The sequence below is a fragment of the Bubalus bubalis genome, chromosome 4 (genome assembly GCF_019923935.1).
Source record: "Bubalus bubalis isolate 160015118507 breed Murrah chromosome 4, NDDB_SH_1, whole genome shotgun sequence".
Classification (NCBI taxonomy): Eukaryota; Metazoa; Chordata; class Mammalia; order Artiodactyla; family Bovidae; genus Bubalus; species Bubalus bubalis.
In genome coordinates this window covers 75,331,448-75,346,546 of record NC_059160.1, presented here as the reverse complement: position 1 = coordinate 75,346,546, position 15,099 = coordinate 75,331,448, and the positions used below count along the sequence as shown (strand labels likewise).

The 15,099-nt window shown below is 37.7% G+C and overlaps 1 protein-coding gene across 3 annotated transcripts in view; it reads right to left on the bottom strand.

Moving 5' to 3' along the window:
• Nucleotides 1-5,260: 5,260 nt before the first annotated feature.
• Nucleotides 5,261-15,099, bottom strand: part of NUP107 (nucleoporin 107) — a 47,566-nt gene continuing 37,727 nt past the window's right edge. For 2 of the 3 annotated variants that reach the window (XM_006042955.4, XM_025283935.3), the window contains 7 exons: nucleotides 14,828-14,940; nucleotides 14,108-14,210; nucleotides 13,362-13,522; nucleotides 12,622-12,747; nucleotides 12,133-12,246; nucleotides 6,188-6,355; nucleotides 5,261-5,594 (listed from right to left, as the gene is read on the bottom strand). In XM_006042955.4, coding sequence (XP_006043017.3) covers nucleotides 5,487-5,594; nucleotides 6,188-6,355; nucleotides 12,133-12,246; nucleotides 12,622-12,747; nucleotides 13,362-13,522; nucleotides 14,108-14,210; nucleotides 14,828-14,940 — 893 coding nt within the window. In that variant the 3' untranslated portion in view covers nucleotides 5,261-5,486. The remainder of the gene's footprint in view (nucleotides 5,595-6,187; nucleotides 6,356-12,132; nucleotides 12,247-12,621; nucleotides 12,748-13,361; nucleotides 13,523-14,107; nucleotides 14,211-14,827; nucleotides 14,941-15,099) is intronic. The other variant, XM_025283934.3, reaches the window with a different exon arrangement.

Below are 15,099 nucleotides of genomic sequence, written 5' to 3'. Positions count from 1 at the left end.
TTCATGGGTACACTGGTTAGGTATTTGTCCTCCTTTAAGAATCATCTGTTCTAGTATTTACTTTTTTTTTTTTGTCTTTGTATTATTAAATGACCTAAATCAAATCCCTTATGATTATACAGTAGAAGTGACAAATAGATTTAAGGGACTAGATCTGATAGAGTGCCTGATGAACTATGGAATGAGGTTCGTGACATTGTACAGGAGACAGGGATCAAGACCATCCCCATGGAAAAGAAATACAAAAAAGCAAAATGGCTGTTTGAGGAGGCCTTATAAATAGCTGTGAAAAGAAGAGATGCAAAAAGCAGAGGAGAAAAAGAAAGATACAAGCATCTGAATGCAGAGTTCCAAAGAATAGCAAGAAGAGATAAGAAAGCCTTCCTCAGCTATCAATGCAAAGAAATAGAGGAAAACAATAGAATGGGAAAGACTAGAGATCTCTTCAAGAAAATTAGAGATACCAAGGGAACCCTTGGTATAGGCTCGATGGGCTTGATAAAGGACAGAAATGGTATGGACCTAACAGAAGCAGAGATATTAAGAAGGGGTGGCAAGAATACACAGAAGAACTGTACAAGATAGATCTTCATGACCCAGATAATCATGATGGTATGATCACTCACGTAGAACCAGACATCCTGGAATGTGAAGTCAAGTGGGCCTTAGAAAGCATCACTACGAACAAAGCTAGTGGAGGTGATGAAATTCCAGCTGAGCTATTTCAAATCCTGAAAGATGATGCTGTGAAAGTGCTGCACTCAATATGCCAGCAAATTTGGAACACTCAGCAGTGGCCACAGGACTGGAAAAGGTCAATTTTCATTCCAACCCCAAAGAAAAACAATGCCAAAGAATGCTCAAACTACCGCACAATTGCACTCATCTCACACGCTAGTAAAGTAATGCTCAAAATTCTCCAAGCCAGGCTTCAGCAATACGTGAACCGTGAACTTCCAGCTGTTCAAGCTGGTTTTAGAAAAGGCAGAGGAACCAGAGATCAAATTGCCAACATCCCCTGGATCATCGAAAAAGCAAGCGAGTTCCAGAAAAACATCTATTTCTGCTTTCTTGACTATGCCAAAGCCTTTGACTGTGTGGATCACAATAAACTGGAAAATTCTGAAAGAGATGGGAATACCAGACCACCTGACTTGCCTCTTGAGAAACCTATATGCAGGTCAGGAAGCAACAGTTAGAACTGGACATGGAACAACAGACTGGTTCCAAGTAGGAAAAGGAGTATGTCAAGGCTGTATCGGAGAAGGCAATGGCACCCCACTCCAGTACTTTTGCCTGGAAAATCCCATGGGCGGAGGAGCCTGGTAGGCTGCAGTCCATGGGGTCACTAGAGTCGGACACAACTGAGCAACTTCACTTTCACTTTTCACTTTCATGCACTGGAGAAGGAAATGGCAACCCACTCCAATGTTCTTGCCTGGAGAATCCCAGGGACGGGGAAGCCTGGTGGGCTGCCTTCTATGGTATCGCACAGAGTCGGACACGACTGAAGCGACTTAGCAGCAGCAGCAGCAGCAAGGCTGTATATTGTCACCCTGCTTATTTAACTTATATGCCAAGTACATCATGAGAAACACTGGACTGGAAGAAGCACAAGCCGGAACCAAGATTGCCGGGAGAAATATCAATAACCTCAGACATGCAGATGACACCACCCTTATGGCAGAAAGTGAAGAGGAACTAAAAAGCCTCTTGATGAAAGTGAAAGAGAATGAAAAAGTTGGCTTAAAGCTCAACATTCAGAAAACGAAGATCATGGCATCTGGTCCCATCACTTCATGGGAAATAGATGGGGAAACAGTGGAAACAGCGTCAGACTTTTTTTGGGCTCCAAAATCACTGCAGATGGTGACTGCAGCCATGAAATTAAAAGACGCTTACTCCTTGGAAGGAAAGTTATGACCAACTAGATAGCATATTCAAAAGCAGAGACATTAGTTTGCCAACAAAGGTCCATCTAGTCAAGGCTATGGTTTTTCCAGTGGTCACGTATGGATGTGAGATTTGGACTATGAAGAAAGCTGAGCGCTGAAGAATTGATGCTTTTGCACTGTGGTGTTGGAGAAGACTCTTGAGAGTCCCTTGGACTGCAAGGAGATCCAACCAGTCCATCCTAAAGATCAGTCCTGGGTGTTCATTGGAAGGACTGATGCTGAAACTGAAATTCCAGTACTTTGGCCACCTCATGCGAAGAGTTGACTCATTGGAAAAAACCCTGATGCTGGGAGGGATTGGGGTCAGGAGGAGAAGGGGATGACAGAGGATGAGATGGTTGGATGGCATCACCAACTCGATGGACATGAGTTTGAGTGAACTCCGGGAGTTGGTGATGGACAGGCAGGCCTGGCATGCTGTGATTCATGGGGTCGCAAAGAGTCGGACACGACTGATCGACTTAACTGTTCCTTTTTTTTTTTGGCCTCGCTGCAAGGTGTGTAGGATCTTAGTTCCTTCACCAGAGGTCTAACCCAAGCCCCCTGAAATGGAAGCACAGAGCCCTAACTACTGAGACCGACGGGAAATTGCCCTGAGTTGCATGAGTTCTTTATATATGCTAGAAACAAGTTTTTCGGGGGCCAGTTATCCTTTGGCAAATATTTTCTCCCACTCTGTGCCTTAAATTTTCTTAATGGTATTTTAAAAGAGTATTGTTGTTCAGCCACCAAGTTATGTCCAACTCTTTGTGACCCCATGGACTGCAGTATGCCAGGCCTCCCTGTCCTTCACTATCTCCCAGAGTTTACTCTAACTCATGTCCATTGTCAGTGATGCCACCCAAATATCTCACCCTCTGTTGCCCCCTTCTGTTGCCGTCCATCTTTCCCAGCATCAAGATTTCTTTCCATTGAGTGGGCTCTTTGCCTCAGGTGCCAAAGTATTGGGAGTTTCCCCTTCAGCATCAGTCCTTCCAATGAATATTCAGGGATGATGCCCTTTAGGATTGACTGGTTGGATCTCCTTGCTGTCCAAGGGACTCTCAAGAAATCTATTCCAACACCATAATTGAAAGGCATCAATTCTTCAGCAGTCTTCTTTATGGTCCAACTCTCACATCCAAACATGACTACTGGAAAAACCTCAGCTTTGACTATATCGATCTTTGTTGGCAAAGTGATGTCTCTGTTTTTTAATACACTGTCTAGGCTTGTCAAAGTTTTTCTTCCAAGGAGCAAGCATCTTTTAATTTAATGGCTGCAGTCACCATCCGCAGTGCTTTTGGAGCCCAAGAAAATGAAATCTGTCACTGTTTCCACTTTTTCCTCATCTATTTGCCATGACGGGATCCGATGCCATGATCTTCCTTTTCTGAATGCTGAGTTTTAAGCCAGGTTTTCCACTTTCCTCTTTCATGTTTATCAAGAGGCTCTTTAGTTCCTCTTTACTTTCTGCCATTAAAGTGGTATCATCTGCATATCTGAGCATAAATTTTGTATTTGATGAAGTCTAAGTAATCAATCTGCTTTCTGTCTGTTGTATAGTACATCTTTACCTACCCTCTAGGTTACAAAGATATTCTCTATTTTTCCTAAAAGTTTTGTAGTTTTAGTGTTTTTATTCAGGTTTATAATCTACCTCTAATTTTTGTGTACAATATCAACTAAGGGTCAAGGCTGACTATTTTCCATACAGATATTCCATTGTTTTCTTCATAATTTACTAAACTCTACCCCAATTTTTTATTTGCACAAATTTAAATCTTGTGCCCTTCCCATAGATTCACTGGTTAACCTTTTTTCCTATTTGCTTTATCTAGGTAGACTTTTATTTTAAAGCTAAACCATTTCAAAGTAAAGCACAGACTTCATGACCTTTCATTTCTAAATATTTTAGTATGTTTCCTACCCAGAACACTCTCCTACCCAGCCACAAGACCAGTATCACACCTAAGAAAATTAGCATTAATTCCACCATACCAATTTGCATACTCTGTCTCATGCTAGAATTTCATAGGAATTGTGTTAAACCTGTATACCAACATGGGGAGAATTAAAATTTTTACTATGTTGAATCTCCAATTAATAAACATGGTATCTCTCCACAATTATTTTGCTCCTTTGGTTTCATTAGCATTTTGTAGTTTTCTGAATAAAATCCAGTACACACTTTGTTAGATTTACACTTTCACGTCACTTCATACAGCTCCACCGAGGTATAAGAATTAAAGAGGTTTTGTTAGGTAAACAATTCATCTTTAGAACACTTGAACTAGCATAAATCAAAACTTCAGGCAGAGTCTGAAATCTCTACACCTCTTCCCAAGTGATGCCAGGCCAGTTTCATGGTCAACTCCTGCCGTTTGCCTTGGACACAGAAGGATCAATACCAATCTCTGATTTAAGCCAGGATGTCCTGAACTTAGATCACTTATGGTGTATTAAGATCAGTTATGGTGTATTATATTTACGCCAAATACAAATTCTATGACTCCCATCCTAGGCTCTTGGGACAGCATCTGTAAATACATATCAGAAACTCACCAGACGAGTCAGATGATCAACCAGCTCTGGGAGCTGCTAATCTACATCTCCTTTCCTCTTAGAGTCACATTCTCCCTTTTGGTTAATCTCCTATTTATGAATGCTACATGCTAGTCAATTTGGCGCAAATGCTGATTCACAAACATGCACTCATCATTTGCAGGCCTTACTCATACTGATTTCTTAAACTTGTAATGCCTTACCTTTCTTGATCTCTGTCTTTGCAAATTCAATGCATTACCCAGACTCCAGCTCAAATACTACTTCCTCACAAATCTCTTAGCTGGAAATAGCTCCTTCCTACTCAGATTCCTTGTATTTTTAAATGGCATTTAAAAGACATATTTATTGTATTTCCCCTCCTAGAAGGGCTAGATAAGATCTTACTCATTTTATAGTCCCCAGTGTATTCAGTGTTTGCTGTGTGCCAGATGCGATGCTAAGTCTTTACATGCTGCAACTTATGAGATCAGGTTTACTGAATGCAAATTAATAAACTAGAAGCAGCTTCAAAGTAAAATAACAGCATATTATTATTTTAGAAAACATTCTTGCTTTGTTCACCTAATTAATTGTAATATTTAAAAAACACTAAATTTTATGAGGAGGAATTACGTATCTGGCTTAAAAAATGTATCAGGACTTTCTGTTTTTATAATTTTAAGATTTCAGAGTACTTATGATCACAGGGAAAAAGTAGAATAGAAAATTTAACTTATTACACCAGAGAGGGGCATTCCTGGAATTCATATGAACAAAAATTTTAATTTTTATATAGTTTTATTAATAAACACAGGGAAATGATATAATACATTAAATTTTCAAAGTCTCACCATAATATTCTTAAAAGTACAAAATTCAATGCCTAAATTTTACATTTTCCCCATGATAATGCAAAAGAAAAAACCCAGTAATTATAAATACATATATTTTACAGAAAAACTCCATTTATCATGGAAATTATCTAGATTACAAAGAATGAATGAATCATGACTGAATTTCATATCCTAATGGATCAAGGCCCTGGTCGAGGAGCATTAGAGAGGATTCTCTTAACTTCTGTAGCAATTTCCTTAATTCTTCCTTAGAAAACACCTGTTTTTAAAACAGAAAAAATGTTAAGAATGAGAACAAAGAAGAGTGTAAATTTATAGTCACCTAACCAACCTGATTAGCTTAATGCAAGAAGAAATTCCTCTTTAAGATTTATGTAGCCGGAGGTCAGTATATTAGCATAGCTCAAAGCTACTTCTCTGGGCCAGTCAATATACTTCTAACTGCTTAGATATGTAAACATATTCCGTATTAAAAAGTACAAACATTAAAACTGGATCATTACTTTAAGAAAATCTAAAAACATTTAAAGAATATATACATCTCAGAAAATTAAACATTACTACGTGCGTGCATGCTAAGTCACTTCAGTCTTCTCCAACTCTTTGCAACCCTATACACTGTAGCCCACCAGGCCCCTCTGTCCATGGGGATTCTCAGGCAAGAATACTGGAGTGGGTTGCCATGTCCTCGTCCAGGGGATTTTCCTGACTCAGAGATTAAACCCGAGTCCCTATGTCTCCTGCACTGACAGGTGGGATCTTTACCACTAATGCTACCTGGGATGCCCCAAATATTACTACAAAGGACATCAAATCATTAAAATTTAAAAGTGCAAACACTCTAGAACTTACCAGATACAGTTTGTGGCGCTCAGAGGACACCATATCTGCTAACTGCAGGCATTCCTGATACTGACCAGTACTATGCAATATGGTGTGAAGCAGGAAACACAACATTGGCAGACAAAGCTTTCTCAGTAAAACCATTTGATGTATTCTTTCATGGTCTTCCTCAGCATCCTACACACAAACCAAAATGCAACAAGTAGAAGCTAAAGAGTTTCTGTAAAGCTTATTAGGCCCATTAAAAATAAAACAAGGCAAGGTTTTTTTTTTTTTTTTTGCCGTACCACTCGACTTGTGGGATATTAATTTCCTGACCAAGGATCAAACCTGTGCTCCCTGCAGTGGAAGCTTGGGGTCCTAACCACCGGACCACAAACATATTCCCAAGGTAAGGTTTCACTCACAGTATCAAGTAGACACGATTTTTTGGCAAAAACCATGAAGATGAACAAAATACACTTCAGAGGAGTCACAAGTCTGATAATGAAAACAAAATGCTTCTGAAACTGTATTTACTATGTCTTAAATAAATATCTACATAAAAGGAAAAATGTTAAGACTAGAGCAAAAATCAGAATAGAAAATAATAACTATTCCCCTGGATATACATAGAAGGAAACAGAGGCAGATATTGGGCAGTCTGAAAGGGCATTTCATACCCTGTGATTCCTGCTGGGAAGAAGGGTCAGGATGAGGGGAGAGGTGCACAGGGAGGACAACTTCACTGCGAATATCTTTTTTAATACTTAGAATGAATTTATGATGCTTTTGTATAATTTTATAAAAATAGAAAAATTAAAAAGAATGCAAAGATTTGAATAATATAGTGAATGGGACAGAACTAACATATGTGAGAAAACTTACTGTAGAGAAAACAATGAGCATTTCTTTGTAAGTATACAGGGATCTTTCTAAAAAGTTTTGTAGACACTCAAGAGTACAGAAAAAAGAATAGACCTCTTATGTTCACTACATTTTTTTATAACAAAGTTGAAAAGTAAAATAATTTAAATAATAAAAAGGTACCCCAAATTTCTGAAATAATCTTAAAACTTGAAAGGAAATCCATAGGACTAAGTGTAAAACAAACATAAGGAGTTTCCTGATGGCCTAGTCAGGGATTTGGATTCTGGGCTTTCACTGCCATGGCCTGGGTTCAGTTTCTGCTTGAGGAAATGAGATCCTGCAAGCTAGGCAAGACAAAAAAGGTAACATGTATCATATGTTGTGTGCTGTGCTTAGTTGCTCAGTAATGTTCGACTCTTTGTAACCCCATGGACTGTAGCCCACCAAGCTCCTCTGTCCATGGGGATTCTCCAGGCAATAATACTGGAGTGAGTTGCCATGCCCTCCTCCAGGGGATCCTTCCAACCCACGGATTGAACCAGGTCTCTCACATTGCAGGCGGATTCTTTACCGTCTGAGCCATCAGGAAAGCCCAAGAATACTGGAGTGGGTAGTCTATCCCTTTTCCAGAGGGTCTTCCCAACCCAGGAATCGAACTGGGGTTAGCCTGCATTGCAGACAGATTCTTTACCAGCTGAGCTACCAGAGAAGTCCTGTGTAATAGTGTGAAAGAAAACGGGACAAGCAAAAATAACAACTGCTCTTTTGAAAAGCCTAATAAGATACCTAATTAATTAAAATTTTTCCTTATGACAATTATATTCATCATTAAAAATATGTTCACATGAGATATTAAATTGTTAAAACATTTTTCGAAGGTAAATGTAAGTAGAAGTGTGAAGCAACAGAATGTAATCTGGAAATTATACCAAAGAATAACTGTACTAACTTTGACATATGTCAGGTTTCTATGCATAGGAAAAATTACTATCAATCTTTTTGTTCTGTTTTGAGATACAGATACATGGAAGCAAATATTAAAATGCGTGCTTTGTATTTTCTTAGCTTTAAAAGGGAAAGCACCTTCATTTATTTTCTCAAATAAGCACTCATTCCCTTCAGAGGTAGATTTAAAACACCTTGAGGCCTCACTCGTAATTCACACTGGTGAGTCCCACCTGGAGCCTAGGTAAGGATGAGAGGACTGCTGCCTTTTGGGTCATGCCATTTGTGCTCCAATATACTCCTTCCCCTGTGCTGAAGAGGCAAAGTACCTGGGGCTCCTAGATCTCTTACCAACTGAAAGGAGCAGCTGGCTTTTTGATAACCTGGTCTCACAGGATGGATTCTGGCACCTGCCTCTCCTAAATCCTGTTGCTGCCAAGTATTAGGGTGTGATCTCTTCTGCTGACTGCAGGGGACCCCCACACCAGCAGACTGGTTGCCATCAAGTATCCAGAATCATGCCTGATGGGCCCAGCAGTCTCCCTCAAGGAAACCAACAAATTGCTCTGCTACTACCTATGATATTTTTCTCATCTGAAATGAACAAAAGCTTTGAAAAATCCTGTAAATATGTATTAAAAAAAAAAGATTCTTTCCATCAGGGATGTACAGTGCCTTATATGTGAGAAAAGATCATTAACTGGGATGTGTTGATATGTATATATACGTATGTACCCTATTGAGGATGGGGAGCAGGGCTGCAGCAGGGTCTCTGGAGTACGCTGCTAAGGAAGTAAGGAAGTCATCCGTGCAGATATCTCAGGGAAAGAGCACTGTAGGCAGAAGAACAGCAAAGAGGCCGGAAAGTTAGAACAAATGAGGGGAGAAGAGTAGGATACAAAGACTGGGGAGGCAGTCAGGACCAGTGTATGTGTGACTTTGTTGGTCAAGAAAAGAACTTTGGTTTTTATTCAAAGTGTAATGGGAAGCCATCAGAAGGATCAGAGTAGGAGAGTGGTCTCTCTTTGATTTTAAAAGAAAATACTATACGAAGGGGCTGCATACAGAAGAGTGGAAGCAAGGCAAAGACAGCTGACGCTTCAACCAGAATGTGGTTGAGGCAGAGGTGGTGAAGAGTAGATAGAGATGGCCTGCCTGCTCCATTTGCTCTGCCATCCCTGTGTGCCACCAGCCTCCAACATGAATGGGACCATTCTGCAGTTATGTAAAAAGTGAGGTACAGATGTAAGAGCCAGCATATCAGGTCAGGGCTTTGTTGAACAGTTGCGCCTTGCACAGTGGTGCTGGACAGTAAATGAGTGGCCGCTGAAATCTAATCCGTGCTCCATTCTACAGGTCATGTGCACTTGACATGAAATCTATCTGTGTAAGAGAGTGGGTACCATTTCCTAATCCTTATACAAGTTATGTAAGTGCTAGCAGGAGCCCTGAATAATTTTCTGCTTCACTGAATATGTAAGAGTATTAAGCTAAACTCAACTCAAAATATCATCCTTTATAATTAGTTCAAGAAATCACTTCTTGTTTGGATTAGATTTGAAGAAGTGATTGACAGAGAATGTTGATTTAAAAATGTTTGTAAACAAAATGGTATCATTCATAATTTTCCATTCCAACTCCATTTTAAAAATATTACAAAGTGTCTGTTCTGTGACTTTCACTATCTAAGATCAATTCTTAGAATAACAAATACATAAGTATAAATATTTATGCATAAATAAGACATTGAGTCTTTTCAAACCTTAAATACCGATAGCATTTTGCAACATTAACATTTTATCTTCATGAGCACCAACATAAATCAGGAAAGAAAAGTTTAACATTAAGGAACCTGCTAAAGATTCAAAACTACTGTACTTCCCTGATAGCTCATTGGTGAGGAGTCCGCCTGCCAGTGCAGGAGACAAGGGTTTGGTCCCTGGTCCAGGAAGGTCCCACATGCCATGAGCAGCTGAGTCTGTGTGCCGCAACTACGGAGCCCATGCACCTAGAACCTGCGCTCCCCAGTAGAGAAGCCACTGCAATGAGAAGCTGATGCACAACTAGGGAGTGGCCCTGCTCACCGAAACTAGAGAAAAGCCCGTGCAACTACGAAGACCCAGCACAGTAAAAAATAAATTAATGAATTAATTAAATAATAATAAAAAGAACCCCCCCACACACATAAAATGGTTCAAAACTATGAAGTTAGCAGGGTTCTATTATGAATTTATATATAAGATGTGGAGACCTGTAACATAATTAGTAGCAAACAGTAGTAGTAAACTAAAAAAGAAATACTGGGTTTCACCTCCATAGATTCTGGTTTAATTGCTCTGAAGTAGGGCTGGCCTTTTTTTTTAAATTAACTTGCCTAAGAAGCTTTAGTATTTAATTTACCTGGGAAGCTTTAGTATTTTTTAGTATTTAAACAGCTGCTGCTAAGTCACTTCAGTCGTGTCCGACTCTGTGTGACCCCATAGACGGCAGCCCACCAGGCTCCCCCGTCTCTGAGATTCTCCAGGCAAGAATACTGGAGTAGGTTGCCATTTAAACAGCAAGCTGTCCTTAATGTTTTGCTTCTGGTCAGAAAATGGAAGCCAGTAAAGTGAGAAAAAGTGTAGTAGCAAAAAACAAAACAAACAATAAAAAAGAAGTGACTATATTAGGATTCAGGGAATGCAGAAGGAAAGATACCAAAGACACTCTTAGGATTTTTCTATTCAAAATAAGGTTATCCAAGAATCTAGCATTTATAATAATGCACTGTTTCTGTCACGCCCCAGGAGCGAGCCTCAATACCTTTCCCTCACAGCGTTATTACTTCCAGCATTCTTCCTTTTGCCCACTTCTACTCATCCAAATCTACCCCTCATTCAAGGTTCAGTCAAATGCTATACCTTTTAAGCATTCTGTCCAGATCTCTTCTGGGTAGAAGCAGCCTTTTCTTTTCCTGAAGTCACAAAATACTTCATCTGTGCTTTTTTTTTTTTTTGGCATTTAGTACTTCTGTAACCCAGGCTACACATTAACGCTTTCCAGGTAATTTAAATTTTTTTTTTTTAAAGCCCAGCCCTACTTCAGACCAATTAAACCAGAATCTGTGGAGGTGAAACCCAGTATTTCTTTTTTAGTATCTAAAAAAATTTTTTAATTGAAAATCATTTCAAACAAACTAAATTACAACAACAGTACAAAGAATATCTCAATACCCTTTACCCTGCTTTGCTCAATCTTTACCCTATTTTATGATTTGCTTGTGTGTGTGCATCTATAAACACACTTTCTTTTTTTTAAACCCTTTGAGGGCAAGTTGCATAATCATGTTCCATTACCTCTAAATGTTTCAGAGTTTATTTCCTAACAAAGAGAATTTTTTTCTAATATAGTCACAGTGCAGTTAACGACTTCAGAAAATTTAACAGTGATATAATACCTTAACATCACTGACTCAACACTGTCCTTTATAGCATCTTTTTTTCGCCAACACAGGATCCAGTTCAGAATCACATATTGTATTTAATTGTCATGTCTTTTTGGGACTCTTTAAAAGGTTTTTTTGTTTTGTTTTAATACAATCTTTAAAGGTTACAATCCATTTAGCTATTACAAAATACTGGCTTTATTCCCCATGTTGTACAATATGTCCTCGTAGCCTACTTTACACCCAATGGTTTGTACCTCCCACCCCACAACCCCTATGTTGCTTCTCCTTCCTTCTCCCCACTGGTAGCCACTAATGGAATCAACCCAGTATTGTTTAAAAGTTCTCCAGGTCACTTAAATGGACAGTTCAGAGGTGAGAGCCACTGCCTTATGTATGTCTTACTCACTCTACTAGACTTACCTTCACCTCTACAGACGGAGTTGAATACACGAATAGTTGATTTTTGGTCCAGAATTTTAAAAAATTAGATTTTACTATACTATACTGAGTGAACATATTAAATATGGAGAAACAGTTTACCTAGGAGTCAGACATTCATATATTCCCTAACTAGTATTTCAGGTTAGACTTAAATTATGGGATGTTCAGTTATAATATAGTACAAAGGTTATACAAGATCCATAACTGCTCCTATTCAGAGAAAGAAGTTTAAAAAAAAAAGATGTAGCTTGTTTGTTTTTGCTTTTAGCTATAAACAATGCACAGAGCTTACCTCTCTAACATCCACCATCCACCCTCCATCAACAAACAACAAGACATTGTACATTTTTTCCTTCACATCAGCAGTTAGGGCATCCAAATGCCCTTTCCAAATACCATAATCCATCTGGAAAACAGATATAAGGCAGATATATAATGGACTATATTTGCAAAGTACAGAGATGTACATATACGGAACATCATTCTAAAGAACTAACATTCAGCAAGCCAAATACAAAATAAACATCAATAGACTGCAGTTCAACAAAACACTAAATGCTTACCATGTAAATGAACGCTACTGTCACCTGAAGGTACATTTCATGTTTGGTTAATTATCTACAAAAAGGTAACTAACAGATTTCTTCCTTCAAAGTAGAATAGTAATAAGGAACATCAACTCTTATAATAGGACTATAACTGTTGAAGAAATGATCTCCTTACATATATGACTTGTATTTTTGAGATGCAATGAGACATGTCTCATCTACATTTAACTTACTTCATATTTCTTTTCTTTGTGTTCATGAGCCACTTTCTCAGTAAAAGTTGCTTGAGTTGTCAAAGTAGGTTTTTGTGGAGCTGAATTCATATGCTTAAACCACTCATTAAAGGTTTCATGGGCTTCCTAAAATGTAATGTAAAATAGAAAAATACAAAAAATGAAAACTTTTCACATATGTTCAATAAAATTTTTAAAAATTTTGTTCTTAGAAGTAATTTTGCAGCAGTTAAAAAATAAAATTGTTCAATATTTCTTTTTTATACAAAAAAATAACGGTGAATAAGTATTTTGTTTGTGATATTCACGTGCTTATCCGTGTCCTTGACGAGCCTATTAGCTTCCAGAGGGAAGCAAAGAAATTCAGACTTAGTCCTAAAACCTAGCTAATCACGTCATTTGTTGAATGAATTTTGAATGAGTATGTTGTTATTTTAGTCATAATACAGATTATCTTGCCTTTTTTCAGTTGTTGCCAAAAGCAGAAATGCTAAAGTTGAGTTAAGAATTCAAAGAATCTTAAAGAAACACATTGTGTGCTGGTTAACAATGATTAGAGGCTCACGCACATGAAGACAAGGTCAGGACTTCCAAGTTCTTAGGGATCGGTGATTCCCACAGTCACAAGGGAGGTAAGATAGTAAGTCAATCACCACTTTTTAAAAAAGTAGTTTAAGGTTTGAGAGTTAATCAGGAAAGTCGTCATAAAGGACACTTCATGGTTTTCTCTACAATCTCACCAAGTAAGCTCTGATGCACAGATGTTCTCGGATAGCATTATCATCTTCAGCAGGAAGTGGGCTGTCCATTCCTTGTTCCTCCCACTGGTTATAGATCTCTGCTATTGAATCCTGAGGAATTTTCACAAATACTTCTTTTGCAGCTTCATGCTTTTTTGAGGCTGTGAAAAAGATATATAGTTTTCCAATATATATGGATTTCTGTGTAGTAGTTTCTAAAGCAGTCAAATTATTAGTCTGTGACTTTCACAATGACCTGTAACCATTTCAGGGCCCAAGGTACTTCTGTTAAAGGTTTGGGTGATCTTTCTACCTAATGGCTGGGCTTTTCCTTATTTCAGTGTGACAGTCACATAAAGGATTAATTAAATGTAATTACTTTTGTTTTCATTATTTATTTCAATTTTTGGCTGCACTGCAGAGCATGCCAAATCTTACTTCCCCAACCAGGGACTGAATCCAAATCCATTGCAATGAAACACGGAGTCTTAAACACTGGATCACCAGGAAATCCTACAGTTACTTTTACATACTGTCTTAAAAAAAAATTCCATCTTTCAAAACCTTGAGATTATATATAAAATTGAGTGGGACATAATAAGTCACTATTAAATATGTTTTGTTTCACAATATCAGCCATAAGAGTGGGTATTTTGTACCTTACCCTACTGGAAGGGTTAGAAAAACAACAAAATTTCAGAACAGAAAAAAAAAACTTTGAAAAAAGAATATAAAATAGAGCATACCCAAGAATTTCCTCATTATCGCATTGCCTTGTTTCAGTGCTTCTGCTCTCTGTGCTGGGTCGAATACCAACCAGTCAATTACATCAATTTTTAATCGGTCTTCCTATTCATTTAATTGGAAAAAAAGAAATGTCAATTGTGCTTTTTCCCTAAGATATTCTGCACCTTAATAGAATTGGCTTACATCTGTACTACTAATGAATATTTTCCTTCAGGTTATACAAAATTATGAAAGAAAATAGCTTTTCTTGGTTTATTTTCACATTTAATAGCTCTCTATTAAATTACAGAAAAAACTTACTGGACTGTCAGTCTGGAATTATATATCTGATGTGCCACCAATTTAATTATCTGATTCCTTTAAGTGCTATTCTACAGCTTTTTCTTTCCTACATAAAACTTTATATTCTTTTCTGAAAATAAGGAATAAGTCAACTACATAAAAATTAGTTAACTGATCAGGTATCTAGAATAATCTGATGAGTAAAAATTCAATGCTCGAGTTTTTACTATTCAAGAAGCTTCCTTTAACATAAAACTACTACTAAGCAATTCCTTACACAAGACCTTAAGTTTGCTGCCAATTTTCATAACTTGGCTGACAAAGAAAAATTCTTAAAAAAAGAAAGAAGCCCGAGTATTTTAATGTAGACATTTAGAAAAAGCTGAACATGAGGGATTATTCAGTTACATAATATACCTCTTTTACCCTCATATTACCTCAGTAGTACCCGTATCCAGTGCTGGGGACAGGTCATGATGACTGAATTCACCATCATCTTTCTTTCGAATATTCTCAACTACAGTTTTTGTTATAGCTGCAATATCCAAATCTAAAGAATTTTTTGAAAAGGACGAAAACAAGAATTAATCATTCACACTAATATTCTTTAAATAATCACAATGATTTAGTAAATCTGGGATAACAATTCATTAAAATATGAAAGAAATTATAAAAGAAAATGCCAAAATTAAAATATATTTTACACAAG